The sequence below is a fragment of the Trachurus trachurus genome (assembly GCF_905171665.1).
Source record: "Trachurus trachurus genome assembly, chromosome: 19".
NCBI lineage: Eukaryota > Metazoa > Chordata > Actinopteri > Carangiformes > Carangidae > Trachurus > Trachurus trachurus.
In genome coordinates, this window is record NC_139913.1 from 8982311 (window position 1) to 9008661 (window position 26351).

Consider the following 26351-nt stretch of genomic DNA (forward strand, 5'->3'; position numbering starts at 1 on the left):
ATAAGTGCCGAAGCGGGGGCAGAAATGGAATGGAACCAGTTTGTTTCTTGCGATGATGAGGTGGCCGTGACTGTGTGATGGGTCAGATTGGAAATTCAGCCCGGCCACCATGGAAGGGTAATTGTTTTCCAGGGATGGCAAGGGTTACATGGGAAAAGCTAAGGGAAGAAACAGGGAATGAGAGCGGAGGAAAGGAAGGTGGGGGAGGGAAGGAGGGAGGGTTTGAGTAGGTAAGCAACACAGAGAGCCATTCTCTTCTCCTCCACCACCACCTCTTCTGTCATTTGTATCACTCTGTCCCTCCTCCTCCTCCTCTCCTCCCATCCCTTGTCCTTATCAGATAAGCGAGGACACCTTCATCCTAAAGATGCTACTAGACATCTCCGATAACTATGCGTGTGTTCATGTGTGCGCCTCTTCCTGCGTGCGCGCGTGTGTGTGTTTTCATGACAGTTATGGGAGCTTGTCATCGTGCTCCTCTAGATCAATGGAGCACAGTTGCCTAGCAACCTGCTGATCAGGAGGAAGGAGGCGGGGGAGAGAGAGAGAGAGGGAGGGAGAGCGAGAAAGAGAGCAGCAGAGATTAGAAAAGCGAGAGATGGAGAGGTCTGGAGAGGGAGGGAAAGAAACAAGAGAAGTGGGTGAGATCAACAGTAAAGAATGCTGTGGTTGGATGACAGGAAATAAGAGCTAAGACAGTGGAGCTTAGCGTGTCTAATCGGCCTTTGTGTGTGCTGTGAGAGTGGGGCGAGGAGGTGGGAGGTGGTAGGTGGAGACGTGGGGTGTGAATGCATGAATTGTGGCATATGTGTGCGTGTATGTGTGTGCGATTGTGATTGTGTGCACATTTAGTTTGGGACTGATGAGTTGATGTTGATACTATCACGCCGAAATAGAACATCAAAGCAGCAACATGGTGACGCCAGCAGCACACTCTCTCTCATTTAGCTGCTGATTTAATTATCTTTATCTTAAAGGGGAACAAAGTGGTTAAACGCACTGCATTGGGAAGGAGCGGCGGTAGAGATAAACAGCGGGGAACCGACGAACGAATGAGCGAGGAGGAGGAGGAGAGGAGGCGAGGAGGAGGAGGGGGGGGAGGAAAAAAATGGAGAGGGAACTTGGAGGGAGATGAATTTGGACAGGAGGAAATGAGGAGAGGGGAGATGGGCGTGAAGAAGGAGAGGGGAGGAGAGCAAGGACGGGTGGGGGGGATGAAACGAGGGAAAGATGGATGGAAACAGACTCTGATGATCAGGTGTTGGTTGGTCTCATGAGAGATGCACACATATGCTCCAGATCGTCTATGATATACACACAGTCTCCCTCTCTTTGCCAGTGATGGCAAGAGGAAGAAGGAGGACGGGGTGTCATTACGGATGACGGGGGGGAAGAAAAAAAAAAGAGGGAGGGAGAGAGAGAGGGGGAGAGGAGGGGGGGGTAGAGATGGAGGAATAGCTGTACATCCCAGAGGTATACTCTGTGACTGAGTTAGAATAACATGTGGAGGCAGAGTGGCTGTTAAACTTTATGGAGGATTGAAAATGGACAATTAGCATCTCAACGATCTCGCTGTCACCTGGAACATTCTCCCCCGTTGTCATAGTAACCCTCCTCTCCTCCGCCCGCACTTCCCTAATTCTTGCTACCCCGCTCGGCCTCCACCGGTGCATGTGCCTGCACCTGCACACACACACACACAAATGGGGCACAAGTGCATCCTGGGACTGTGTTTGCTGTGCTTCTAAATGCTGCTGCACTTTGACGAACACAGACCGTGAAGAAAAAGCTTCTTTTTTTTTTTCTTTTCCAAGTTTGCCGAGGAAGAACTTGCACACGGAGCACAGCCAATCCATCCCAACACCTATTTCGGATGAAACGGAAACACTGACAGCGAGCCAGGCCCTACACCCAACATCTGTACTCTTGTACCTCGCTAATGCTCTCGTGGCTGAAAGGGAACAAAATCCTTTCAGTCAGCTTCCAAAGAAAAAAAGAGAGATCTTTATGGAAAGGCTTTTTCCCAGCAGAGTGGAGGCTGCTATATACAGCAGATTAATGCCCATGGTTTCACAATGAGATGTTCAACAACAGGCAAACATTTTGACTTTGCACAGGTGTTACTAATCACATTAAGCATGACCGCTGCCTATTCAAGTGGCCCTGTAAGCCATTACAGTGTGACAGTAAACCAGTATCAAGACCCTGAAACCAAAGCAGCTAAATGGAGTTTAGCCATTGTTGGTGCTGAATATATTTCATAAGGAAGGCTATGGGTGTCATGTTTGCGTGACTACATACCTTACCTTCTATATATATATTTTTTTTTTTCTTTTCCTGAAAATCCAATTGCGGTTTTTGCTCATGGTTTTGTGTGGCGATGAATAGGGTTGCAAAATTCCGGGAATTTTCAAAGTTGGAAACTTTCCATGAGAATTAACAGGAATATATGGGAATAAACAGGAATAAATCCAACATTTACAAAATTGAAGGTTGGCCCTTAACAGGGAACTTAATATAGTTGGGGAAAATATATTGTAGCATTATCTTGGCCAAAACAACCAGATTTAATGCAAGTATGTACTTGAATATCTATGCTATTCCTCAATCACATGCACACAGCACACTGCTTACTGCAGGGCTATTGAGGCCACACCCCTTACATGCACTGTGCATTCCTCCATCACATGCACAGAAAACAAAATATTAGTTTGGATATGATACAGTTTGTTTAAATTACCCCCAATTTCCAGTTAATTCCCAATAATTCCCATGGAAAGTTTCCAATTTGGAATATTACCAAAAATTCCCCAGCTTAACTTCCCATGGAAAGTTTCTGGAAATTTACTGGAAATTTTCCGCCCTTTTGCAACCCTAGAGGTGAAGTGAGCAGATGTATCCACTTTATTTTGCTGTTTCCTCCCTCGCTCTGTGAGGTGTGTGTGTCTGTGTGTGTGTGTGTGTGTGTGTGTGTAGCTTCAGGCAATGGGGCGCTGGAGTGCGCTGCGTGGCCATTATGACATTTCCGAGGCCACGAGGTAAAAAGGTCAGAGGTGAAAGTTAAAAGGTGACCGTGTGCTCCTTGTTACTGGTTTTCCCTCTTCATTATCTGCTCCAAAAGTCTGTTCCACTGCACAAAACTGCGCCGACCCCGCTGACCCTTAACTGTAGGGCATGGAGTGCCGCGGGGCTGTAGAGTGGCTGCGTCGCCATGACAACCAATAGCGGCTCATAGGTCAAGATTTATGGTCACTCTGATGCACACGGACACACACGGAGTGCTGCACATGTACACGCGCACACACACAAATCGGTGGCGCGAAAGCTAATGAACTATGGATCTTGAGTTTTTTTTTCCGATTTGGACACACATGTACACACACACACACACATGTACACATTCACACATACACACTTTCCTCTCATTCCACTACTTCACCTACTTCTCTTCACACACACATACACACACACACACACGATTGCACAGCCTTTGTTTGGTCCTTGTCGGTCACTCTCCATCTGCTGGTCAGATGATCAATGCTAATGCCTGTTGAGAGTCCTAATGACACACAGATCTATACGCAGATAGACTGCACATTTGCTTTTGCCGTTGCGCGTGTGCGCTCATGTGCAAGCGTGCGTATGTGTGCGGGCGTCCGTGTGTGCATGTTTGCGCACATGAGCTAATGTTATTTGTGTTTAGAAATTGCAATCCTTTGATGAGGACAGGTCAGCGCTATTGTTATAAATGAGAGTAAGATTGCAAGGAGGTGACCTCTCCCGCTCCGCACACAGGGACACACACACAGGGACACACACACATATACACATATGCGCACGTGGCTGTTTGCACTATTGGCAAGTGGAATTAGTAAATGTATGAGCTACACAGAAACTCATTACAACACGATTAGAGACAAACCTCCCATTTAATCTCATTTAGAAAAGGGTGGTTGCCTGTCAAACACACTCACACACACGCGCACTAACTCACTTATGCGCATGCACGGACGCACACATTTGTGCCTACACAAAGACCACCCTCTCTGTATGAATGACAGCAGGGGTGTCTGTCTGACTCATAAAATGATACCCTTATAATCATACGCTCTCGGTGCTGTGTAAGTACAGTGTTTAAAATGAAACCGAGGTCCTCCAACACTCAGTCCCTCCGTTTATATTATATCACCATTAAAAAAACCTGAAGTTTCTACATGTGGCACCTCAGCTCCTCCCTTCCTCACCCCCTCTGTGCTGTTTGTCACCATTCACAGCACAAACTAGGTAAACCTCACCGTCTCAAGCTCGGCTCCAAAGACTGTAGCACAAACTGACATAAATGCAGGCACAAAATATGGGCGCACAAACACAAACACACACACACACACAGACGGCGCGCGCGTGCAAACACACATACCCGCTGGATGCTGACAGATGAGTTTTTATTTTTGGCTGTATATTCTCTCTGCTGGCAGTTCAGACACATATTACCCGTGCACAAACGCTCCCTGCACACACACACACACACACACACACATACATATACTATATATATAAATATATATATAAAGGAAATATGTATACACACACAGACACACACGTTTACAGTGACCTTCTCTCTGCTGAGTAGGCAAAGAGTCAGGGGTCACTGCCTGCTGTCAGGCTGTCAGAGGGAGAGAGAGAGAGAGAGGAAGTGAGAAGAGGCAGAGGAAGTAGAGAATGTACAGAATGGAGCTCCTCCTCCTCCTCCTCCTCCTCCTCCTCTTCCTCATCATTCAATAAAGACTAATGCAATCAGAGGCGGCCCATATCTGTCACGGCTAATGTTGGCTGATAGAGTCGCAGCAGTTTAAAATGCTCATGGTATAATGCATTTCCCTTTGCCTCTTACAGACTGATGATGCATCACATCACGCCTTGATGACTCTTGTAGAAACAGATAACCTGTTCTGCAGCATGCTAAATTGGGCCTCCAGCATTGCTCACCATTTTGCTCGTTTTTTAATCTTCGCCGGGCTACAAAGAGACTCCATCCTCGGATTCATTTAAAAAAAAAAAACACCTTATACCTTTGGTTCACTTTCGTGTCTTACAGAATTATTGCGTGTAATTATATCCTTTTTTTGTTGCAGTTTTGTCGAGCAAAAGCAATGCTTGCACAAAGGCCACGAGGGACGACTGTCAGTGAGTTTTAATTTAGCAATCACTTTCTCTGAATGGATTCTCTTTCCAAATGTGAACATATTTTCAGAATACCATCATTGGAAACTCAATCTCCACATGTTCAAATGTGTTTTATCGAATATTGAAAATGTTATACTTTTAAGATTTAAAAAAAAAAAATGCTTCTCTGGTGAGAATGTTTTCAGCCTGTTTACAAAGTAAACGAATTTGTAAGTTTTTTAGGAATTCTAGTGTAGCAATGTGCTTCAAGGAACTGACCTGCATTACTTGAAAATCCTTGTAGCAAAGTTGTTTTGCACTGAAAATACGATGAAATATATAACAGGCAAAGAAAACATCAAATTTAACCGACTAAGTTACGTGTTAAGATTAAATGTGAATTATTTGCTCAATACTATATTTCACTTCAGGTCTGATTTTGTAACTGCAGTCATTAAACTCTGCATGTGAATTCTTTTTTTTTTTTTAACCTTTTTGTTTGTGAATGTTTCTCTGTACTGAACATGTGTTTCTACAAGCATGTTTTGTCACGTTTTTCATTGCACAGGGACGAGATGGAGGAGAGCGTTATTATTTTATAATGCCATTTTGTCCAAAAGGTCAACCTGGCCCAGTGATGGGGAGGAGAGGGGAGGGGGGAGAAGGAGAAAGGGGAGGAAGGAAAGGGGGAGCAGAGTTTGGAGGGAGGGTTTGAGGAGTGGTGGTGGTGGTGGTGGTGGTCAGTCCAATGGGAAACCAGGTGCTGATGTCGAGATAGTTTCCATAGTAACTCTTCCTCCTCCTTCTCCCTGTCTCATTACCCCTTCTTCCCTCTCTAACACAGGAACACACACAAAAACATGAACGCACACACAGACCTCCCCTCTTTTCTTTTCTTTTTTTCCCTTTCACAGCGCTGTGGTCAACCCCTGTCGCTTGAATATCTGTTGCTCGAATCAATTTGAGCCTTCATGTTCTAGCTGTGTGGTCATAAGATATACTGTGGCTCAGCCGTGAGAGCCGCCTCTCTGTCAGTCGGCTTCCCTGCAGTAGTAAATATGTACATTGAGCACATATCACATAGCACCACAAAGCCAGGACAGACTACAAAACTCTGCAAACAGACGCAGAAAAAGACGACAGCTAGTGTAGAAAAACAGAAATAATGCATGTGTATGTGTGCGTGTGTGTGTATGTGTAGTTGACAGCTGCACAATTGCTGAATACTGCCTCCATTCATCATTTCTTTCAGAGTGGATCTTGAATTGGCATCTCTGATCAGGTCAGGGTTGTTCTTTTTACAGGAAGACCCAGCCTTTGGTTGCCAATTTTCCAGCTCCACTACGCCTCCCCCTCACAGCTCCAGCACTCGATGAAGGTGAGTGGCAACGCAGAGTAAAAGGAGTAAAGCAGATGTGTTGGCCAGTCAGACACAGACATAACTATACAGATCCAGAGAGAGAGAGAGGGAGAGAGGGAGAGAAAAGAGGAGAGCAGCAGCAGCAGCTGGCACAGGGAGCCCAGGGAGAGCACCTCTGATCTGGGCTCAACACAGCTGGAGTCCATCCATGAGACTGGCTGGAAAAAAGAAAAAAGAAAAGCCCTGCTGTATGTGTGATTGCTGATGAGCCTGCATGGGGATTGTGTCTATATTTCAGAATATTTGTACAGCATGGATGGATATAAAGACATTACAAGCCCCAGAGTGTTTGCACACCTCGACATTAAATGTGATTGTCATAATGCCTCCAGCAACATGTCCCTCACAAGAACCATATGAAATTGATACATACACATACAAATCCACAATTGTATCTAATACAACACATGGCCAGAAGTATGTGGACACTTGAATATACAGTATCTGTATATATTTGTTTAGGCTTCTCAATGCAAAACCAATATTTAGTTATAACAGTCTATCAGCTGCTGCTCTTCTATAAAGGCTTTGCATGAAATTTTTCAACCCGGCTGCTGGATTTGTTCCCATTAAACCACAGGGATGTTAATTAGTTTGGGAGTTGATGATGGGATATTGGGCAGTGGGACTTGGCTTGGTGGTCCAGTTCATCCCAATAGTGTTGGATGGGGCTGATGCCAGGTCCATAGGATGTTGAAACACACAGGAGAGGGGCTTCCCCAAACTGCCACACCACCATCTGAAATATCGCTGTGTAGTGAAATTAAGATTTAGATAAATTGGAATTTTACTAATGAAGATGGCGTCTTAATAAAACTGGGAACACATGCACAGCATTTAGAGAAAAAAAATAATAACGAGAACACTAAAACGCAGCCAAATACAATATCACACAACATGGAGTTGACCAAACGAACAGGTTCATTCACCTCATACCAATGTTTGTGTATTTTAAATGTTGCCTTCAATACAGTTTCTGCATTTGTTTGTGTTTATTCTCACTTTTGTTTCTCTCTTTTTTTAATGCTCTGTAGCTGTTTTCTCCAGTTGCTCCTGTTTTGCCAATTTGCATGAGTAAATGTGAGCAGCACAGCACTAAACCGTGAAAAGAAAGTAGCCTACACACTTCCATATGGGCCTACTTTAGTCGATGACTGGTCAGCCGATAGTGGGTTTGTGTGTGTTTGAGAGGGATTAAGTGTGGTGTGTGTGTATGTGTGAGTAACTGTGAGTGTGTGAGTGTGGGACACAGAGAGAGAAACGGGGTAAGAGGTTTGTAAATTGAGACGGCCTCCTCCTTCCTCCTTCCTCTTCTCTCTTTCCCTTTTCATCCCGTCCTTCCTCCCACACTCTTCACGGAATTACTGTCTTTCTCGCGCTCGATCCGGTGGCACGAACCGAGGTAAAAGGCCATCGTCACTGTCACTCACGGATTTAATCACTCGGATCTTCCCCAGTTCGGTTCTCGCTTTTATTCTCTGCCTCCGGTAATTGCGTTCCTGTTTCGTGCGGGCGGTGAGTGCGCGCTGTCCAAGGTGCTGCAGCAGCAGCGCGCGGCCCCGCCCTCTCTCTCTCTCTCTCTTACACACACACACACACACACACACACACACACACACACACACACACACACACACACACACACACACACACACACACACACACACACACACACACACACACACACTTTCCCTTTCCCTCTCTCTCTCTGGCGACCACGTGACACTCCCTCTGCCGAGTCTCGCGGAGAGCATCAGACTGCACCTTTTCCTCCTCAAGAGAGCGGAGAGCGAGAAGAGAGAGAGACATTGAGCCAGACAGAGAGAAGAAGGGAGAGCAAGAGAGAGAGAGAGAGAGAGAGAGAGAGAGGGAGCGCGAGGGGGAGAGCTATAGCACCTTGTCGCCTGGAGGAGAGCCCGTGATAATTTTGTTCCTGTCCGGTAGACCGGCTCTATCTACCACCAGGCGCGCGACTATAGCCTAGGCTACTCTCCTCTCTCGCGCCTTTCAGGTTTCTCCTCAAATGGGAAATCGATGAGTGAGTCGCGCGCGGCGGCACTGTTGCCACGGAACCACAGGATGTGCGCGAGGTAGGTCGGTTTTCCAGCCCGTATCTATCTGCCTGCATCGAGGTAAAAAAAAAAAAAAAAAAAAAGCTATTGGGTTGTTTTTTATTTAGGAGTTAAGTTGTTACCTTTAAATCTCGGGTAAACCTCAATAAAATGTGTATTTAAAGGGAGGAAAAAAAAGTAATTACACGGGTACCGGTTAGCTAAGCTTTAGTTAAGTGTTGGGGCGCAGGTGATAAGACTGAAGCCCCCGGTGGTGTAGTCAGTCCAGCAGCGGGCGGCGCGTAGGAGAAGGAAAAAAAAATGGAGAGGAGGAGGTGAGGAGGTATGGTGGCAAATCGAGAATCGATATTTCAACCGCATTCATTCACCTCGTCTATCAATAACTGTGATGCCACCGCCGCTTTGCGCCTTTTCAAAAGACCGGAGGAGAAACTATGTGAAACACGTCGGCTCCGTAGCTACTGCAGGCAGTGTATGTGTGTTAATGTGTATATGTGTGTGTTGTGTTGTGTTTGTGTGGGAATGTGTTTGGAAATGAGCTCCGGAGCCGTTAATTCGATAAAGCGCGAGGAGGGTTTTGAGTCATCCGCCGCAGCGCGCGAGGCTGCTGCTGCTGCTGCTGCTGCTGCTCCCGCTCTTTGTGATAGATAATTATACTGAGGTGCCCACCAACGTTTACCGTTAGTAGGCCTACCACAATTCAGTTAGGAAAAAAAAAAAGATTAATAAAAAAACACAAAAGTCCATCAGTACGAGTCCACCAGGGGTGATTACATGTAGCTCGTGCTGTGTGACTTTAAGCAGCGGCAGGTAACGGTAGGCTGTGCCACCTTTTTAAAAATCTGCGGCATGATGGGAGCTTTGTTGAGGAGGTGCTGTGTGTGTGTGTGTGTGTGTGTGTGTGTGTGTGTGTGTGTGTGTGTGTGTGCCTGCACTGTATGTGTTTAGTCATTGTTGTGTGGGCTGTTTGGAAGTAAAAAAAAAAAAAAAGATTTATTGTGTATGTTCATAGATGGTCCTGACTTGGGCCTGTTTAATAGTGTGTGTGTTTGTGTGTGTGCACTCAAAATGCTTGAGTGAGAGTAATTTGAGAATAAGAGCTGGCTGCTGTTCTTGTGTATGTTGTGTGTTTGTGATGCCACCGCTGTGTGTGTGTGTGCGTGTGTGACCCTGGTTGATTGTGCCGTCTCTGTTCTCTCTGTAGGTCGCTGGAGAGAGTGATGACGCGGCAGTGAGAGACACACACACATACCTCACTCTCACACGCATACACACACGCACACATACACACACATACACACACATATTTGCCCACACACACTCTTAAGTCTTGCCCTACTAAGATAGGAAGGAGGGGGAGAAAATTCTGCTATGACGGTGTCATTTCTCTCCATTACCAGTGTGTGAGCCACACACACTCGTACTCGTACTCCGTGGGGAGTTGCCTGCATGGGGGATAAGGCCCTATCTAGGGCACAAAGATGGAGTTCACATCCTATTCGTCACATATCTAACACTCACACAGATGCACGCACAAACACACACACCTGGAATCTCAGATGTCAGAAGTGAAGAAGGACTGAATGGAGAGAAGACATTGAACGGGAAAGACACAAACACCAGGCCGCGGCCGAAGAAGATGTCCCAAGCGTGCTGAAAGGACGGAGGGAGCTGCTGTTTGACCCCCCCACCCCCTCCCCTCCCCCCCCGACTGGAGCTGTATTGTGTTGGAGCCTCACCTTGTAAAGAGCACTACTGCACCTGAGACACCCCCAAAGTGTTCACCGCAGCGCCCTACAGTTGTCACCATGAGCTGTAGGCTAGAGGGAACACCTCAGCTCTAGCCTCCATCTCCTCCAGTGTGTGTGTGAGTGAGAGAGCGAGTGTGTGTATGAGTGTGATGGCGGTGTGTGTTTGGGCGGCAGCCCCCCTGCTCTTCCTGGGGCTGTGCCTGTGCAGCGTGGGGGGCCATGCCCAAGGAGAGGTCCTGGAGTTCGGAGGCGTGTCCAGCCAATGGGGGCGGTTCCCGGTGTGGAACGCCTGCTGCGAGAGCGTGCTGAGCTTCAGCCTGCGGACTCACAGCCAGGAGGGCCTGCTGCTCTACCTGGACGACGAAGGTTTCTGCGACTTCCTGGAGCTGCTGCTTCTCCACGGCCACCTCCGCTTGCGTTTCTCCATCTTCTGTGCCGATCCGGCCGAGCTGCAGTCAGGCGTGGCCGTGAGCGACGGGCATTGGCACGCGGTGCGTGTCAAGCGGGACTGGAGGAACACCTCGTTGGAGGTGGATGGACGACTGGAGGGATGGGCAGAAGTAAAGAGCAAGAGAAGAGACATGACAGTATTCAGCCACACCTACTTGGGCGGGTTGTCGCCAGAGCTTCGCGCAGCGCCCTTACGCATCACGTCCACTTCGGTGCAGGAATACCCCCCCTACCGTGGCTGGATCACGGCGGTGAGCATCAACGGCTCTATGGTGACGGTGAACGGCTCAGAGGGCGTCACAGTAACGTCTCGCTGTGGGCCGGACCACCAGTGCCAGAATGGAGGGGTGTGCAGCATGGTCAACGACCAGGCCGTCTGTGACTGCTCCGAAACCGGTTTCCAAGGGAACGACTGCAGCGAAGGTAAGGCCCAGAAACCATGCTGACCCATCATATACATCCCATCCTTTTACGTACATGCTGCACATACACATACACACATGCAGCACACTCAGTAACTTTTGTGGAAGCTCACCTCCAAATTTTACACCTCTAATCCCAAACACCAGGTTCTTCAGTGTAGACATCTATTTTTTATTCACACCTTCACAGCTGCCTTCAGTTGGCGTGTATGGACCAGCAGCCTTCACAAACAGTGCAAGACATGCATACTGATTATGTTTGGTATTGATTTTTTTATGGTTGCCAATTTAGTATGTACCTCCAGGACTCAGAGCTAAGCCCCCTCCCAAGATGTGCAGTCAGTTTAGTGGAGCCGGAGCTCAGAGTTTGAGAACAGCTGTTCTTTGCTGCATTCAGACCGTGAAGCTTGGTAGTCTAGAGATTTGAGGAAAAAATCCTGAAACTCGCTGAGAAGCCTTACCTGGCTCGCAGTGTTAAAGCTTTGAGGGGCTCAGCTGGTGTGTTTGGCAAAACACAATAACCATATAGATCCATTACGGATGTGGTTGTTGGCTTGTGTTGAGAGACTTTAATTGGAACGAGGCAAGGAGGCTGGAAATCAGTGGCTGTTACATGGCTGACACCTTGCTGCCTGTGTTAATGGGATCGCATTGATTCTAGATGGCCTTCACAGGTACCATACATAGGGTGTTGAAATGAAGTGTGTATAATCAATTGCCTGCCATTAATTTGAACAGCTTGCAGCCTGTTGAGATGCTCTGTTTGTGAATGAGTGAGTGTGTATGCTATGTACTATGTGTTTTCGTGTCAGTGTTCTCATGCATTATAAAAGAGGAAATAGTGTCCTGTCAGTACTACTCGATGGAAATGAAGAAGTTTTACAGTAAATAATGTGAAAATAAATCTTCAATGTGCCGTTTTGGAAGAGGCAAAAGAAAAATTCTTCCTCACAAATGATTTACTATTTCAACTGTACGAGAGCCACCCTCCCTTTGTACTGTCAAACAAGCCTTTGGTCAATACAAATGCCAATATACAGGGCAGTGTAATGATGGCCATTACAAAAACGAAACAGCTGCTTAATGAACTCGGCTACCTTGTTATGGCCAGTACTGCAAATGCTTTCATTTCCCTGCTGCTTAGTTGTGTGTGTCGTCAGATTTGCTTCAGTTCATTCACAGAGCAAATCTGCATTCTTAATCAATAGCTTTCTAAAGTACTATGTTTTTTTTCCCTCCCCCCTGATGCCAAAGATACCGCTAAGCTTTGCCTCAGCAATTGATTTTTTTAATGACACAAATGCATTTGCCAAAAAATGTCAGAGTGGCCTTGCAGCGTGGCCACCATTTGTCACCAACCTGACCTCACACCCTACTGTACCTAGCACCACTGTCAGCGTCACACCTCCCTTTCGCCACCCACCACATCACACCCTAGCATTTAGTGGACAGTGGGACGGCCTATGCTACCATGGAGACCGGACTAATAGGGAGACCTCATGCCAGGAGTGTTTGTCCTTTCTCACTCCTCTTGCCTCCCTCCCTCCCTCCCTCCTCCCATTCCTCAGCTCCATCCTCCAGATGGCTCTAATTCACCTATGAGTGAATTAGTACTATTCATTAGTGACTTCAGAAGCTCCACGTCTGCCACTCAAATCTATTGCATTCACTTGTTTGTGGTGGTGTGTGTGTGTGTGTTTAAATGTGTATGTGTGACAGGCATCTTTAAGGCAAAGAGGACTCTGAGTTGAACATTGGTCTTTATGTTCAGTTTTCAAATGGTGGAACTGGTGCATTTTAGTAACATACGCTGAAATGATTTATTGGTTGACAGTGAGATCACTGAATTACGAAGCAGAGCTGCAACAATTAGTCAATCAATTGATTAGTTCCTTGAAAGTAAGTTAATCAGCAACTATTTACATTATTTATTATACATTTCTAAGCAAAAAACACCAGAAATGTGCAGACACCAGTTTCTCAAATGTGAGAATTAAATGCTTTCATTTTAATATATTATAATAACTGAATATATTTATAAGATATTTTATGGAAAAAAATGACAAATAATCAAGCACATTATCTGCAGATTCATTAACTATAGAAATAATTGTTGGTTGCAGTCTTACATTTAAGCAGCATCTCTCAATGTGTGAAGATTTTCTTGGGTTTTGGCCTGATGGTTGCATAAACCACCAATCAGAAGACCTTACCTTTGTAGTTAGATTAGTTAATAATTAAAAAAAAAAAGGTTATGTCCAACCATGGTCGTGCTTGCTGCTGCATTATGGGTGTCTATACATTCAGGAAGTATCAAGTGAAGCTATACGGTCAGTTCCCTGCAGAATCTGAGAATTACGTGTGATCCAATCCAGTCTGCAGTTTTGCTGCTGGTTAGGGCACAGTGCTCACACACACACACACACACATACCTGCAGAAACACATGTAGCACAAACATACAGAAACACATTCACACAGTGTGCAGACACTACTACCACCAGCAGCGGTCACAACACTGCTGAGGTCTCCTAACAGCAGTGTAGCGGCGTACAGACTAAAGTGGAGGTGCAGACATTTTACACAAAGCCTCTTACCTGCTTTGGACGGGCACTTTGTCACGCAACATGAGGCTATTGCACCTTTGAAGGTGCTGTTTCATATTCTTAGAGATGGATTCAGGTTTCAGTGGTGAGTGATGCCAAGTGTTGCTGTGGAGAACAAGTGCTACAATTATTTTTTTCTCTTGGCAGTACTGACCGGTGTTAGTAATAGCAGGCACATAAAATGGTTCCAGTTAGGAGGTCTGCTTGGCTGAATGTACATGAGGGGCAGCACTGTATTGGACTGTAACATGCTCATATTCTGCACTAAATTAAAAAAAATATATATATAAAACATAATAATGAAATGCTATTATGGTAAATTATTTTAGATTAAATTGGAAATATCTCACCCTTTTAGTGTTGGTATTAGTATGGTGTTCCAAGCTAGTGTTTCACTAGTCTCCTCTTTGTTTCCTCAGATTCACATTTCAGAGTTTAGGTGGAAATTGCTGCAGGGTTTGGCATATGATATTAGATGATGGTGGAAATTGAGAGTAGATTAATGACATACAGATAACCTCATGTTTTTTCCTGTGGTTGCTCACTGGTTGTGTTATTCCAGTAACTCATTCATATTAGTTCAGGGAAGTATTCAAGAAAGGAGCTTTTACACTGAACTGTCAGCTTTTCAGACAGAAATAAACAGCAGCAAATGGGGCCAGTTAACAAAAAAAAACATATACCATGGTGGATAAGAGAGAGTAACATCATCTTAAGAGTATTTCTGAAGCTTGGTTTCTCTCTTAGACCTCTCTACTTCATGTTTCCCATTCTCTGAAAATAGATCAGAGATACAGAGAGGTCTGAGAGGAGATTTGAGCAGACTTGTTGTTGAATAAAATGTTTTTAAAAACTGGCCCCCATGCACTGCTGTTCCTCTTATTTTGGTCAGACTAGATGCCGGCTCAGTGGGATATCTCCGACCACAGGCTTAGCTAATACTCATGCATCAATATCATTACCAGTGAGAACTGTATGCCAACTTATAGTACGTGAAAAGAACCTCTTAGGTTAATTGAGGCACCCTGGAGACATAAATTCAAAGGTTTTATTCGAGAGAAATTAAATAGATGGCAAAGGGAGTAGAGAAAAATGGCTCAGGTCAAAATCCTGCTTTGATTAAAGAAAAATATACAGCATCTACGGTTCTGTAGCAGTTGTAGTTGATTGGATGTGGTGAAACCATAGTTATCTCTTTTAAAATGAGAGTTTATGAGTATACGAGTCCAGATTGTGTTGTAAGAAGCCAAGCAGAGTCGTACATAATAGTACAAATATCTTTAATATGGAAACTTGAAGTTATTGTGCTATGTTGAACCCAGCAACCTCATAGAGTTTGAACGAAGCTCTGAGAAAAAAATTATAACACACTGAAAATTAGAAAAAAAATCTGTTATGAATCTTTAATACAGAATGAATATTCTCTGCTAGAGGAAAAATGAATCCTTAGGACTGTGTTTGAAGCCAGAAATAAGCAATTTGGCTGTGGCAGTGTGAGTTTCCGTACACGTTTACAATTACACGATATCTTGAAGGCTCCCTAATGATCCACTTTTATTCACACTCATATTTTTGGGAGATTTGAGACAAGCTTCGAAACATCTGTAAAGTTATACAATATTATTATGCACTGCGAGAAATGCTTTCTGCACCAAAAGACCGTATATTACATCTTTTATACCAGTGTGAGGGAAGAGCTTTTTACAAGGCTTTTGTTCTAAAGCACATCAAAATAGCTATTTCAGATATTCAAAATATAGTTTTAGTAAACGAATAGAGGTTGGGCAGGGCTATGCATAAATGTAATTACTGTCTAAGCCATTCTGCCCTCCAGTGAAGGCAGAGTGAACCTGGCTTGTTAGGCCTGGCTTGGCTTGCATTGTCCTTGAGGGCAAATCGCTGTTAGCATGCTAATGGCTCCACCTGTTTCTGCCATGCTACTAGCACAAGGGCAGAGGCAAAAAAAAAAAAACACTCAGATGAGCAAACGGCTCAGAATACACACACTTAACGCACGCACACACACACAAACATGCACATGAACATACACACACACTGTCCCAGTATTGAACCATGCATGCCCCTTGTCTTCCTGCACTGCTAATCCATCCCTACATGTTTACCCTGCTATTACATATCATTATTACTGCCATAGTCAATGTTAGTGTGCGTGTGTCTGTATGTGTGAAAGACAGAGTGCGTGATGGAGAAAGAGAGAGAGAGAAAGAGTGTGTGTGTGTGTGTGTGTGTGACATGTGTGTGTGTTGCATGCTATCTGTCGGGGGGCTCGGGGGAGAGGAAGCAGCTGCAAGGTAAGTTCTGGGGTAAACGGCTCTTGAATCCAAACGTACAGGTAGGAATGTATATTTCCGCCCACACCCCCTCCACCCTTAGTTTCTACAAGAGTGGGTTGGTGTGTGAGTGAGTGTGTGAGTGTGAGTGAGTGCGTGTGTGCACTTATGTATTTGTGCACATGTAAAGTCATAGAGAGAGATTGCATTTTTTTTTTCTTAATAACGCTGCTGTGTGCGTGTGTGTTAGACAACCCCTTTAGTCCGGGCTACCAGTTGCAGCATGGTATCCATTGTGACGTTTTTTTGCGTGGACTTTGCATGTGTGTTACCACGGTAACCCTGGACGGGTGTGCATGTACAGTAAGTAGCCATGGTAACCCAAGGGCTGAGCATGCATGTTAATGAATGTCTGTCTCTCTCTCTCCTCGCCTGGCTGCGACACCTTTCCAGAGCACAGCTACACTCCAGGTAGGTCTGCACATCTATCTATCAATCTATCAATCAACCAGTCAATATCTATCTATCTATCTATCTATCTATCTATCTATCTATCTATCTATCTATCTATCTATCTATCTATCTATCTATCTATCTATCTATCTATCTATCTATCTATCTATCTATCTATCTATCTATCTAATTCCATTTGTCTGTCTGTATTTGAGTTTTTCCTTTTCCACTTTCTTTGATTTTTTTTTATTTATTCGAGTCCCTCTCTTCCTTGTTCTTACCTTAATTCTCAAGTACACATAATAAAATAATTTAGCTCCATCATTATTTTAATTTTAATTTTTAACAATTTTATTTTCACCATTCCTCTCCTCCCTCTCGGAGATCATTCATATCTATTTCCTCACATTCTCCTCTCTGGCCTCCATGTTCTCTTTACATCCTTATTGTGGAAATACAGTGCAAGGTAGCCAGCGTAAATATATGCTGGTCTGTGTGGGTATGTGAGGGTTGGTTGCTGATATCTGGTAAGTACCACATTCCATGTGCAATCATCTGGAGTGGCTCTCGCCTCAAGATTACTTAGAACTTGACACATGCAATATTGTACTGCATACAAGTACGACCTAGTTGTATGGCTGTGTCCAAACGTCTGTGTGCATACCTGTTTGTGCGTAAGATCGCTACCTAGGAAGAGTAAGTGTCCACAAAGCAAGGTTTTTATTTTTATTATAGACATTTGGAATAATTTAAAGGACTCGCACACACAGAAACAAACAATAAACAAACAGAGAACTTTAGCCTTCACCAGCATGTCATTGACAAAAATCCTGTATAACAAATAACACATATGCACAAACGCACACACATACACATATCACACCCCATAATCCTTTGCCGTGCTGACTGTGCTCTTGTCTTCCTTTAAGGTCTGGCACACCTGATGATTGGCGACCAAGGTATGGCCTCCTCTTACCTCACTTCCTGTTGTCCTCTGCTATACCATCATCCCCTACCTCCTCACCCCCACACTCACAACTCCCTGTATCCCTCCCCCACTTCATCATACCACCTGGCGCGGGAGGAAGTTGTCTCTCTAGGCACTGAACTAAGGTCAGTTTTTTTTTCCCCTGTAATTGAGTTTCTTTTCATTTTAAATTAGTCCATTTGGTCTCATCAGAAATTTCAGTTTTAATTTAAACTGGAATGGATGACTCAGACGTTTGCAGTGGAACAATTAAATATGAAATATGGCTTTAAAAATCTTTCTTTTTTTGGTTTAATTTTTGAGGAGTGATGAGCCTGAGAGCAACTTCTGCTGGAATAATCATGGCTGCTGATGTGGGAGGGGGTTAATGGGAGGGAGGAGATGACTGTGGCTTGATGGCGCTAAGCTGGGTTAGACTTGGCGGGGCTCCAGGTCATGGAAACGGAGCTAAGGGCCGACAGACCGACTGACTCCATGGATGGTTTGATTTGGTCTTTACTCTTCCATCTCATCTCATTTTCCCCTCATCTGTATTCAACAGTTTGATTGAGGCAGTGAGAGCATTGTGTGTTTGTGTGTGCGTGCGTGTGCACACAACGTATCCATATGTGTGCACATGTGCTTTTACATCAGGGTTCGAATCAACGACTGGCAGTTTTCACACGAACATTTCGTCTACATTCATCCATCGCTTTTCATCGGCTTCCAGCATGTCTCTGCCGTCGCTGGTCCTCCTCACACAGGCTCATGTTCATACATTGGCGAGCGCATGTGATTCTGAACAGATGTTCTTGCCGTGTATGAAAGCAATGCTGTTAAACCTCCACCCCTGAGTTGCCCTGTGTTTTTTGAACGCAGCTGAAAAAACAAGTGCCAGTGCTTTGCCTTTTGAAAATTGTTCACTGATGAACAAATCTCACATTGCTACCCGTGTCTTCTTTGCCCCCTTTTTCTTGTTTCCTTTTCTGCCCTCTTTCTCACTGTGTGGAACACCACCCTCTGTGAAATTAGGAAAACTCAGAGGTACCCCCCTGTTTTGTTTTTTGTTTTTTTGTTAATGTGTATGGCTAATGGGCTGCCTGGTTGGTTTTGAAGCTGAATGTAGTCACAGGCTTTTGTATGTATGGTAATGAACACCTGTGCGGAGTTGTTTGGCTTTACGTTCTTATTTGACGTTGCCATTAATCAATCAATTAAGTGGAATGTTTTATTTTTGGTAAGGTAAGCTGCTGATGCATGCGTGTGCGAGCGCGTTCACATACGCGAGCGTGTGTGCATGCGTGTAAATGAACGGGGGCTCTGGCCTACGGTGCTCTTGAAAAGAAAGGCTGAAGGTAGGTGCTGCTCGATTGGTTGTCTCTGCATGACGCTGATGAATGCACTGATTGGCCCACATGAAGACAGACCCGACTGTGACAGGCCGATCTGCCTCTTTTGTGCTCTTTGATTGGATGAGAGAGAGGACATGATGACGGCTGTCACCCATTGTGACAGGGGCTGCTGTGTATTCAGTGAAATGTGCCATTTAATGAAACGTTCATCCATGCTGCTGGATAGAAATATCTTGAATAGAGCACAAATGATGTCTCCAATCTATCCATCTATCACAGCGAGACATCTCTACTCTGTCAACTATATTTCTGTCAGAGTATTTGTGCTATGTTTTGATTGCTAAGTAAGTAAGCTCCTAGTGCTGCTAGAGTTTCTGCCCTAAAATGTCTGCCATGAATCATCCAGGTGGCAGTGAAAATTTAATTGCTTCATCTGGCTTATGCTCAGCATTTTAAATCACCTACTTAAGGACTGACATGTATTAACATATGTTTCCAGCATTATTACACAATGTATTTGGTGTATTTGTGTATAGTGGATGCCCTCACTACTACGGATGTTTGGATTGTGATAGGCTGAAAGTAGAACTGTGGCCGATGTTTTTATTTCATTTTTTTTTTTCCAAACCTTTGAAGTCTCTTTCAGAAACTGTACACATGAAAAAGCTGTGTGTGTTTGTGTGAGTGTGTTTTTTGCTCAGCATACTGAGATGTAAAGGCTGTCAAATGGTGCAGACGAAGCCTAGCTTAGGTTAGCTCAGCGTAAAGAGGCTTTTTGAGGAGCCCGCAAAGCTGAAATGAGTTTCTTTGAGGGGGCGGATGGGTGCGAGGAGGGGGGGGTGTCTTAGAAAGATATATGGCATGTGTGTCTGCTTGTGTGTGTGCGTGCGGCGGAGAAATTGAGAAAAAGAGACTGCGCCTGTGAGAGAGGAGCTAAAGGAATGAATGATAGAGGGAGCGGAGAGGGAAGGAGGGAAGCGAGGGAGAGATAAAGTGAGTCGTCTTCTCTCCTGTGATGTAGAGCAACTGCCTGTATCTGCAAAGAGACAGCGGTGCTCCTGTCTGCCCTCCCAGCCCAGTCATTCTCCCAGGGACATCAGCCCTGATGGGGAACCATGGACCTTTCCCCTCCTCCATAAAACACAGCTATCATTCTCTCTGGAAACGATACCCACAGATCACTAATCACTTTTGAGTGGGTGAAAATGCACGAATTGTGGAGGGAAGAAAGAAAAGAGGAAGCCAAATTGGATTTTCATAAGTATCGAGCAGCCAAAGGAAGAGGGGGAAATGGATTTTTTTTTTTTTTTTTTAAGTATTGAGCAGCAATAATCTGGATGGAAAATGTGCTTAAAGCCAAGTAGCAGATTTTGCCCTTTCTCTTCGCTCTGTCTGGTCAAGAATAGACCGTGAAGGGTTCTGAGTGAATGAGTGATTGTAGGTTCTGAATAGGATTGAAGAACGGCTCTTGGATGTAATTGGCAGCCATGCTTGTTTAGGATATTTAGGTATTTATTACGTCTTTGGTAGTGCGGTTAATAGCGGTTGTTAGCCCAGTGTTCTCGATACCAATCCAACAATCTGTGCACGGCATAGACAAGTGGTCAGCCTCACTTGAAGTGACCTTTACACACATGCGTGTACGTGAACGGGCGGACAAACAGACACACACTCGCACACAATAACCTTTAGAGAGCGCCCGCTGAGTAGGTGAGTGAGTGTGTGTTCAGTGTAAATATGCATGAGTAAGGCTGCCTGCACATATTCTTCACGGTCAGTGGATGAAAAGAGAGCGAGGTGTGTGTCTGTGTCTGTGTGTGCGTGTGTGTTTCTTGTATTTCTTGCATGAGTGTGTGTTCAGGGGAGGTGGATTGTGAGTCATCTCTTGTGACTCATAAAGCGTCGGCAATCAAAGCGGCTCATTTTAACACATTGTCTTATGGCAAAAAAACACAGATGGACGAATGCTCCATACTCAGGCACAAGCTACACACACACACACACACACACACACACACACACACACATACATATATATATATACACACCACACATGCTTAGCGTCAGACTCTCTGGATTTCTCTTTAAATTGTCTCTTGTTTTCGTCTCTCCACCTTGCTTGTAATCTCACCGACGTACACATGTGCATGCTTTTCTCAAACACACACAAGATGCACACACATACACGCACACCCGTACACACAACAGCGGATCAGCTCCGTGCTGACTCCACCATATGTGGGGTTGGGAGTGGTAGCTGACGCCAAGACAAGAGGAACCAGTCGGTATCAGCAAAGTACAGCATGTCTCCTACCTCTTACTCATCAACAGTCCTAATAATAAATCACAAAAAGACTCATTATTTTGTAATAAAACACTCTCACAAAGCACTGAAACTAAATAATAAAGCAGATTTTTTTGTTTTAATTATGCTTGTAGAACATCTCAGCTTATCATAGTCAGGTCAGTCATTATTATCAGTCATTAAAATGGTTGATCTGAAAATGAATGAAGCAAAAACACATCAAACACATTCTCTAATTCCACCTTGTTTACATGAAGGCAGCCAATCAAATAATCTGTTGATTATTTTTCTTGAGCAATTGATCAGTCGAGTTAGAAAACAGTGTAAAATTTCCCCCAACATATTTAATTTACCATCATCATTCAGACACAATATGACAAAAGATAAGCATTGTGCCTTCAAATTGGGAAACTAGTATCAACACATATTATTTGTTTCAAAATGAGTGTAATATTTACTTTATAATAAAATTGTTTCGAATTAATTGTATGTTGATACTAATTGATTTCACTATGTTGTGTGTATTGTAAAGACAATCGATTAATCAATTAGTCGACTCGACAAACAACTAGACAAATTAGTGAACATGTATAGTAGCAGCAGCAAGCTACGTAGGCAGGTTGACATAATTAAGCGAGATGGGCAAGTGAACAGCCTCCAACTCGTGCTGGGAGAAAGCCGCTTGGTGATAAGAGGCAAGTGTCTTGTGATTGGCTGCCTGCCTCAGTGACTGGCATGAATTTGGGTCTTGATTTCTACATCTTGAACTGTGGGGGAAAAAAAAAAAAATTAAATGTAGGGGGAAAAAAGTAAAGTGCTAAAACTAAGTCATGCCCACCCTTAGCCATCAGCAGTGATAAAGAAACTGCAACAAAGTTTTTTATTGCAAAATGTACAATTTGCCCTCATATACCCTCTCTGCTAATGGGACTAATTCAGCTTTTACTAACACCCATTACAATACCGTACTACAACACTCATTAATGCTTAACACCCATGCCGTTCTTGTAATGAAAGTCACAGTACCACATACAGAGCTCAACCCCCACATAACCAAGGAAATACACACATATTCACCATGGGATATGTGAAACAGTCCCACTGGTAAATGTATACATTTTGCTGGTAATTGTATGCAATTACTATCCTGTTAGCAAGTGTACAAATTAACATTTTTGCGTATTCACTGCAACGCTAATAGGGAACACCCAAAGCCAATGCACCCTGTTATCGCCTAAAAATAAAGACATCAAACGGACTTCCCATTCACAGAGGATGAAGGGGGAAAGATAGAGCGGAGGCAGGCTGCAGGAGTGTGAGGCAGGGTGGGAGGAGGAGGAGGGGGGATAGGGTAAAGGAGTGTAGAAAAGTGATGGTGAGGAAAGATAGGAGCGCATTCAGAAAGTGGGAAAAGAGAGGTGGAAAGAGAAGGTCGGACACGTTGGGGGGAGACAGGAGGGGAGATAAGACTGCAGCGTCTCTCAGCAGGGGCGCTGCATCTCTCCTTGGGCTCCCCGACTTGACACAGTCTCGCATCAGCCAGGATGGTATTCATCAGTGATGCAGATATGTCATCAAAGACTTCCACATGCACACACACACACAAAAAACACACACATACAGCCACACACTCTCTCTCCAAACAAGCTAGTCTGTGCTCCCAATTGTCTATTACCTGTTCTAGCAATTTCCATTGTGTCTGGGCGGGTGCTGCTGAGGGTAGTGGCCCAATTGGCGATTCACTCCAGTACCCCATCTGGCATTTGAAGTTCATTTCTTTGCTGTTTGCCAAGACGAAGAACAAACACACGAACGGGTGTACACACACTCACACTCACAGGCATGCACATACACACGCACACACAAAAACACTAATTTACTTGTAGTACTTGTCTGGCATAACTACAACAACAGAAATAGCCGCCGATTTCATTAAAAACCTATTACATTACCTTTATGAAAAGGGGGTCTTTATGCTCTTGTTATTTGTTAACAACCTGCTGTAAGAGGGTTTCATTAGGTGAGTGTGTGTGTGTGTGTGTGTGCAGGATGTGTGTGGACCTGCATGCATGCAAATCTTGAGCAACCTAATTTTTCTGTGCGCGTATATGTAACTTTATGGTTTTCAAATGGGTTCGACTGCCTGTTTGAACAAAAAACCCATTTTGCCAGTGCGTTTGCTTTACACTGCCTTACAGCCTCTTATGTGCATATGTTCCATGATGCATGTGTGTGTGTGTGTGTGTGTGTGCACGCATGTCTGAGCGGGTGTGTGTCTAAGAGGAATGAAACTGACTCTGATCTTATCGAGCTTAAGACAAATACGCTGTTCTGCCTGCAGACATTGTCATGGAAACAAGCCGGTTTCCCTGGGTACCAGAGAGAAGGCCAAATTCAAGCTACAGACAGAGAGAGAGAGATGAGCACAGATAAAAGAAACAAAAGGAACATGAAATAAAAAGATAATAAGAAGGAACATAATGGTTGGAAGTGTGCTGCTCATTGTACTTTTCTCTTAAAATGAACTACAAAGTACAATATATGAACAACACAATATATTATTTATATTCTGTTTGTGCTTCAAGGAAAATTCAGATTGAAGTTTTTGGAAAAAAATAATGTTGTTTTTGCCAATCAACAATGCTGTCTGTTTTTTTTTTTACTGTAAGTTGAAGACTTTAGGGTTTTGAACACATCGTGTTGGACTGAAATGGGCATCTCTCACCATATTTTGTCTCTTTATCAAACTATTGGGCATATTCTTTTCATTACTGACTGTGCTAATAATTTTTTCAATTAACCTATTAGAGCAATTTGTCATTTGACGACTATATGCTGACAATCTTTTTTTTTTCTTCAAATTATAAAAAAGATATTTGATGATCATCACTGGCTTGCGACAATAATTCAATTTAACAAGAAAATAATCTGCATATTAATAGATTATATATAAAGAAGAAGAAGAAACGGTGTAGTTGGTTGCAACTAGTGCTGCCACTAAAAGCCAATAAAACGGTCGATTAATGTAAACGATTTATTTTCCTCCAGAAAATCTAAATGACATTCTGGCATGGTCAATAAACCCAGATCCTGGCCTAAACATTTTCTCAATCACTTCCACAGTGTAAACTCTAAGGCAGCAGGCGACGACTTTATGGCTTCACGAGAGTATTAATCAGCTACAAGGACAAAAGATATTAGAAGCTCTCCCTACTAATGAGTAGACAAGACAACGCTTACAAATTATGTAATCCTTTACATGTTTGTGAATGATCTCACTGTGCGCTATGAAAAAATAATAAACACAAAATAACACTGGTGAAGTAAGACTTGAACTTTGATGTGTTCATCCCTCTGAAGTCAGATACTAAGCACTTGTAGAGAGAAGTATCATTAGGATTTCATCTTAATCTTATCCATATCCTTATTGATCATTGGTCATTTTTAAACAAGACGGATTTCAGAACAAGATTTGAATCGACTTGTCTCAGCCTGTTGTTAACTTTACAACTCTCTGCTGCACTTACACAAAGGTGATAAACTAAAATAATTAGTGAGACAGAGACAGACAACTATAATTTCTGTGTTTCCCTACAACTCGTTAACACCAGTGATGATGTGTTAAAGGCAAAGACAATACCTCAGTTGTGTTTGTTGCTAATTGATTAACAGGTGGTTTGATGAAATTACTTTAAATTTTTATACCACTTACAGCAAAGTTTGATAATAGAAAATTATGTTTACTTTGGTAATCTTCTATTACCTTAACTTTCACCTGGTTCTGCTCTGCTCTCTTCTATGCTCTTGTGTGTGATCACTGCACCTCTGCCTCTCCAAAAGAGCAGAGGACAGAGGAGCGGTGTGCTCATAAATATAAAATAGATATATGGCGGTTAATGGTGACTGTCCACCAGAAATAAATCAACGCACAGGAAACAATTTGTGGACTTAAAAAAAAAAGATATTGTATAATAAGTCAATTACGGCACCAAAACACGGCAGCTCTAGCTGCAGCCCTTCAGTCAATAAATAATTTGATCTGTAATGTGTGACTATAATGTGACATTTCATGCACTAGTTTTACTTTGGGGCCAAAAAAAACAAAAAACACGAAGCCTGTGTCTCATATCTTTTTTTAAACTCTCTCGTATATATCTCATGTTGGGAATGAATGTCTTCAATTTAAGAACAACACCAACAAAAAGAGGAATAAGAGCTTAACGCTGCAGACAACCAATCTGTCACTTGTATCCTGACAGTAATATCCTCCTCTACAGTATTGCTCCCTTGGCTGTGATGTGATAGCCCAATCGGTTTCAAAGCCAGATGCTGTATATCACTGAATAGAGATGGAAGCGGCAGTCGTATCCTCTAGTGAACTTGACTGTATGGATTTTCACACTTTAAGTTAATATGGAGACTATGCATATATTAGCATGCATTTACATACCATTTCCCCACACTGGTCATCTATCTGTGTACTGTGTGAGTATATAGTTAATCCACCTGTCTGTTATTAAGGAGGGATGCCTTCATGCAGGATGTTTGAGTTTATAATGTGTGTGTGTGTATGTGTGTGTGTGTGTGGACGGTCTGAGGGAAGCTGATAGCAGAACTGCATGGTGGGCTAAAAACGAGGTGCAGGGGAATTGCAGTGTGCTATCTCCAGAATGACAGGGCTGCCATGATTGAGGCTTGCTACACTGGGATTTAGATACACCAGCATTTTTCTTTCTTTCCGTTCTCTCAAGCCATCCATCCCTCTCTCTCTCTGCCACTCCCTTCCGTTGTCTCTCTTTCTACCCTTCTACCTCTTTTCTCTCTTCACCCTCTTCCATTTTGTGTCCCCCATCTCAATGAGTCCCTTCGTCTCCTCTTTTTTTCCTCCATCCCTTCTTCTTTCAAATTCCCCCCTCCTTGTGCATCTTTCCCCTTTTTTCTCTACCCTGCTTCTTTTTCCACCCTGCTCCCTCTATCAGGTGCTGTATAATGTAGGCTCCCCTGATGTGCTCCCAGCCTCCATCCGCCATTTTGATTCAGTACAGCTGTCCATGATAATGTACTGTTCACTCAATCACTCTTTTTCTCTCTCTCTCTCGTC

The 26351-nt window shown here is 43.8% G+C and overlaps 1 protein-coding gene across 4 annotated transcripts in view; it reads left to right on the forward strand.

The window, feature by feature from the left end:
* Window positions 1–10546: 10546 nt before the first annotated feature.
* The window catches only part of nrxn1a (neurexin 1a), a gene marked incomplete at both ends in the record, with an annotated part of 54484 nt that continues 38679 nt past the window's right edge, over window positions 10547–26351 (forward strand). For 3 of the 4 annotated variants that reach the window (XM_083993746.1, XM_083993749.1, XM_083993747.1), the window contains 3 exons: window positions 10547–11279; window positions 16627–16644; window positions 17556–17585. In XM_083993746.1, coding sequence (XP_083849872.1) covers window positions 10547–11279; window positions 16627–16644; window positions 17556–17585 — 781 coding nt within the window. Of the gene's footprint in view, window positions 11280–16626; window positions 16645–17555; window positions 17586–18625; window positions 18638–26351 lie in introns of all 4 variants that reach the window. The other variant, XM_083993748.1, reaches the window with a different exon arrangement.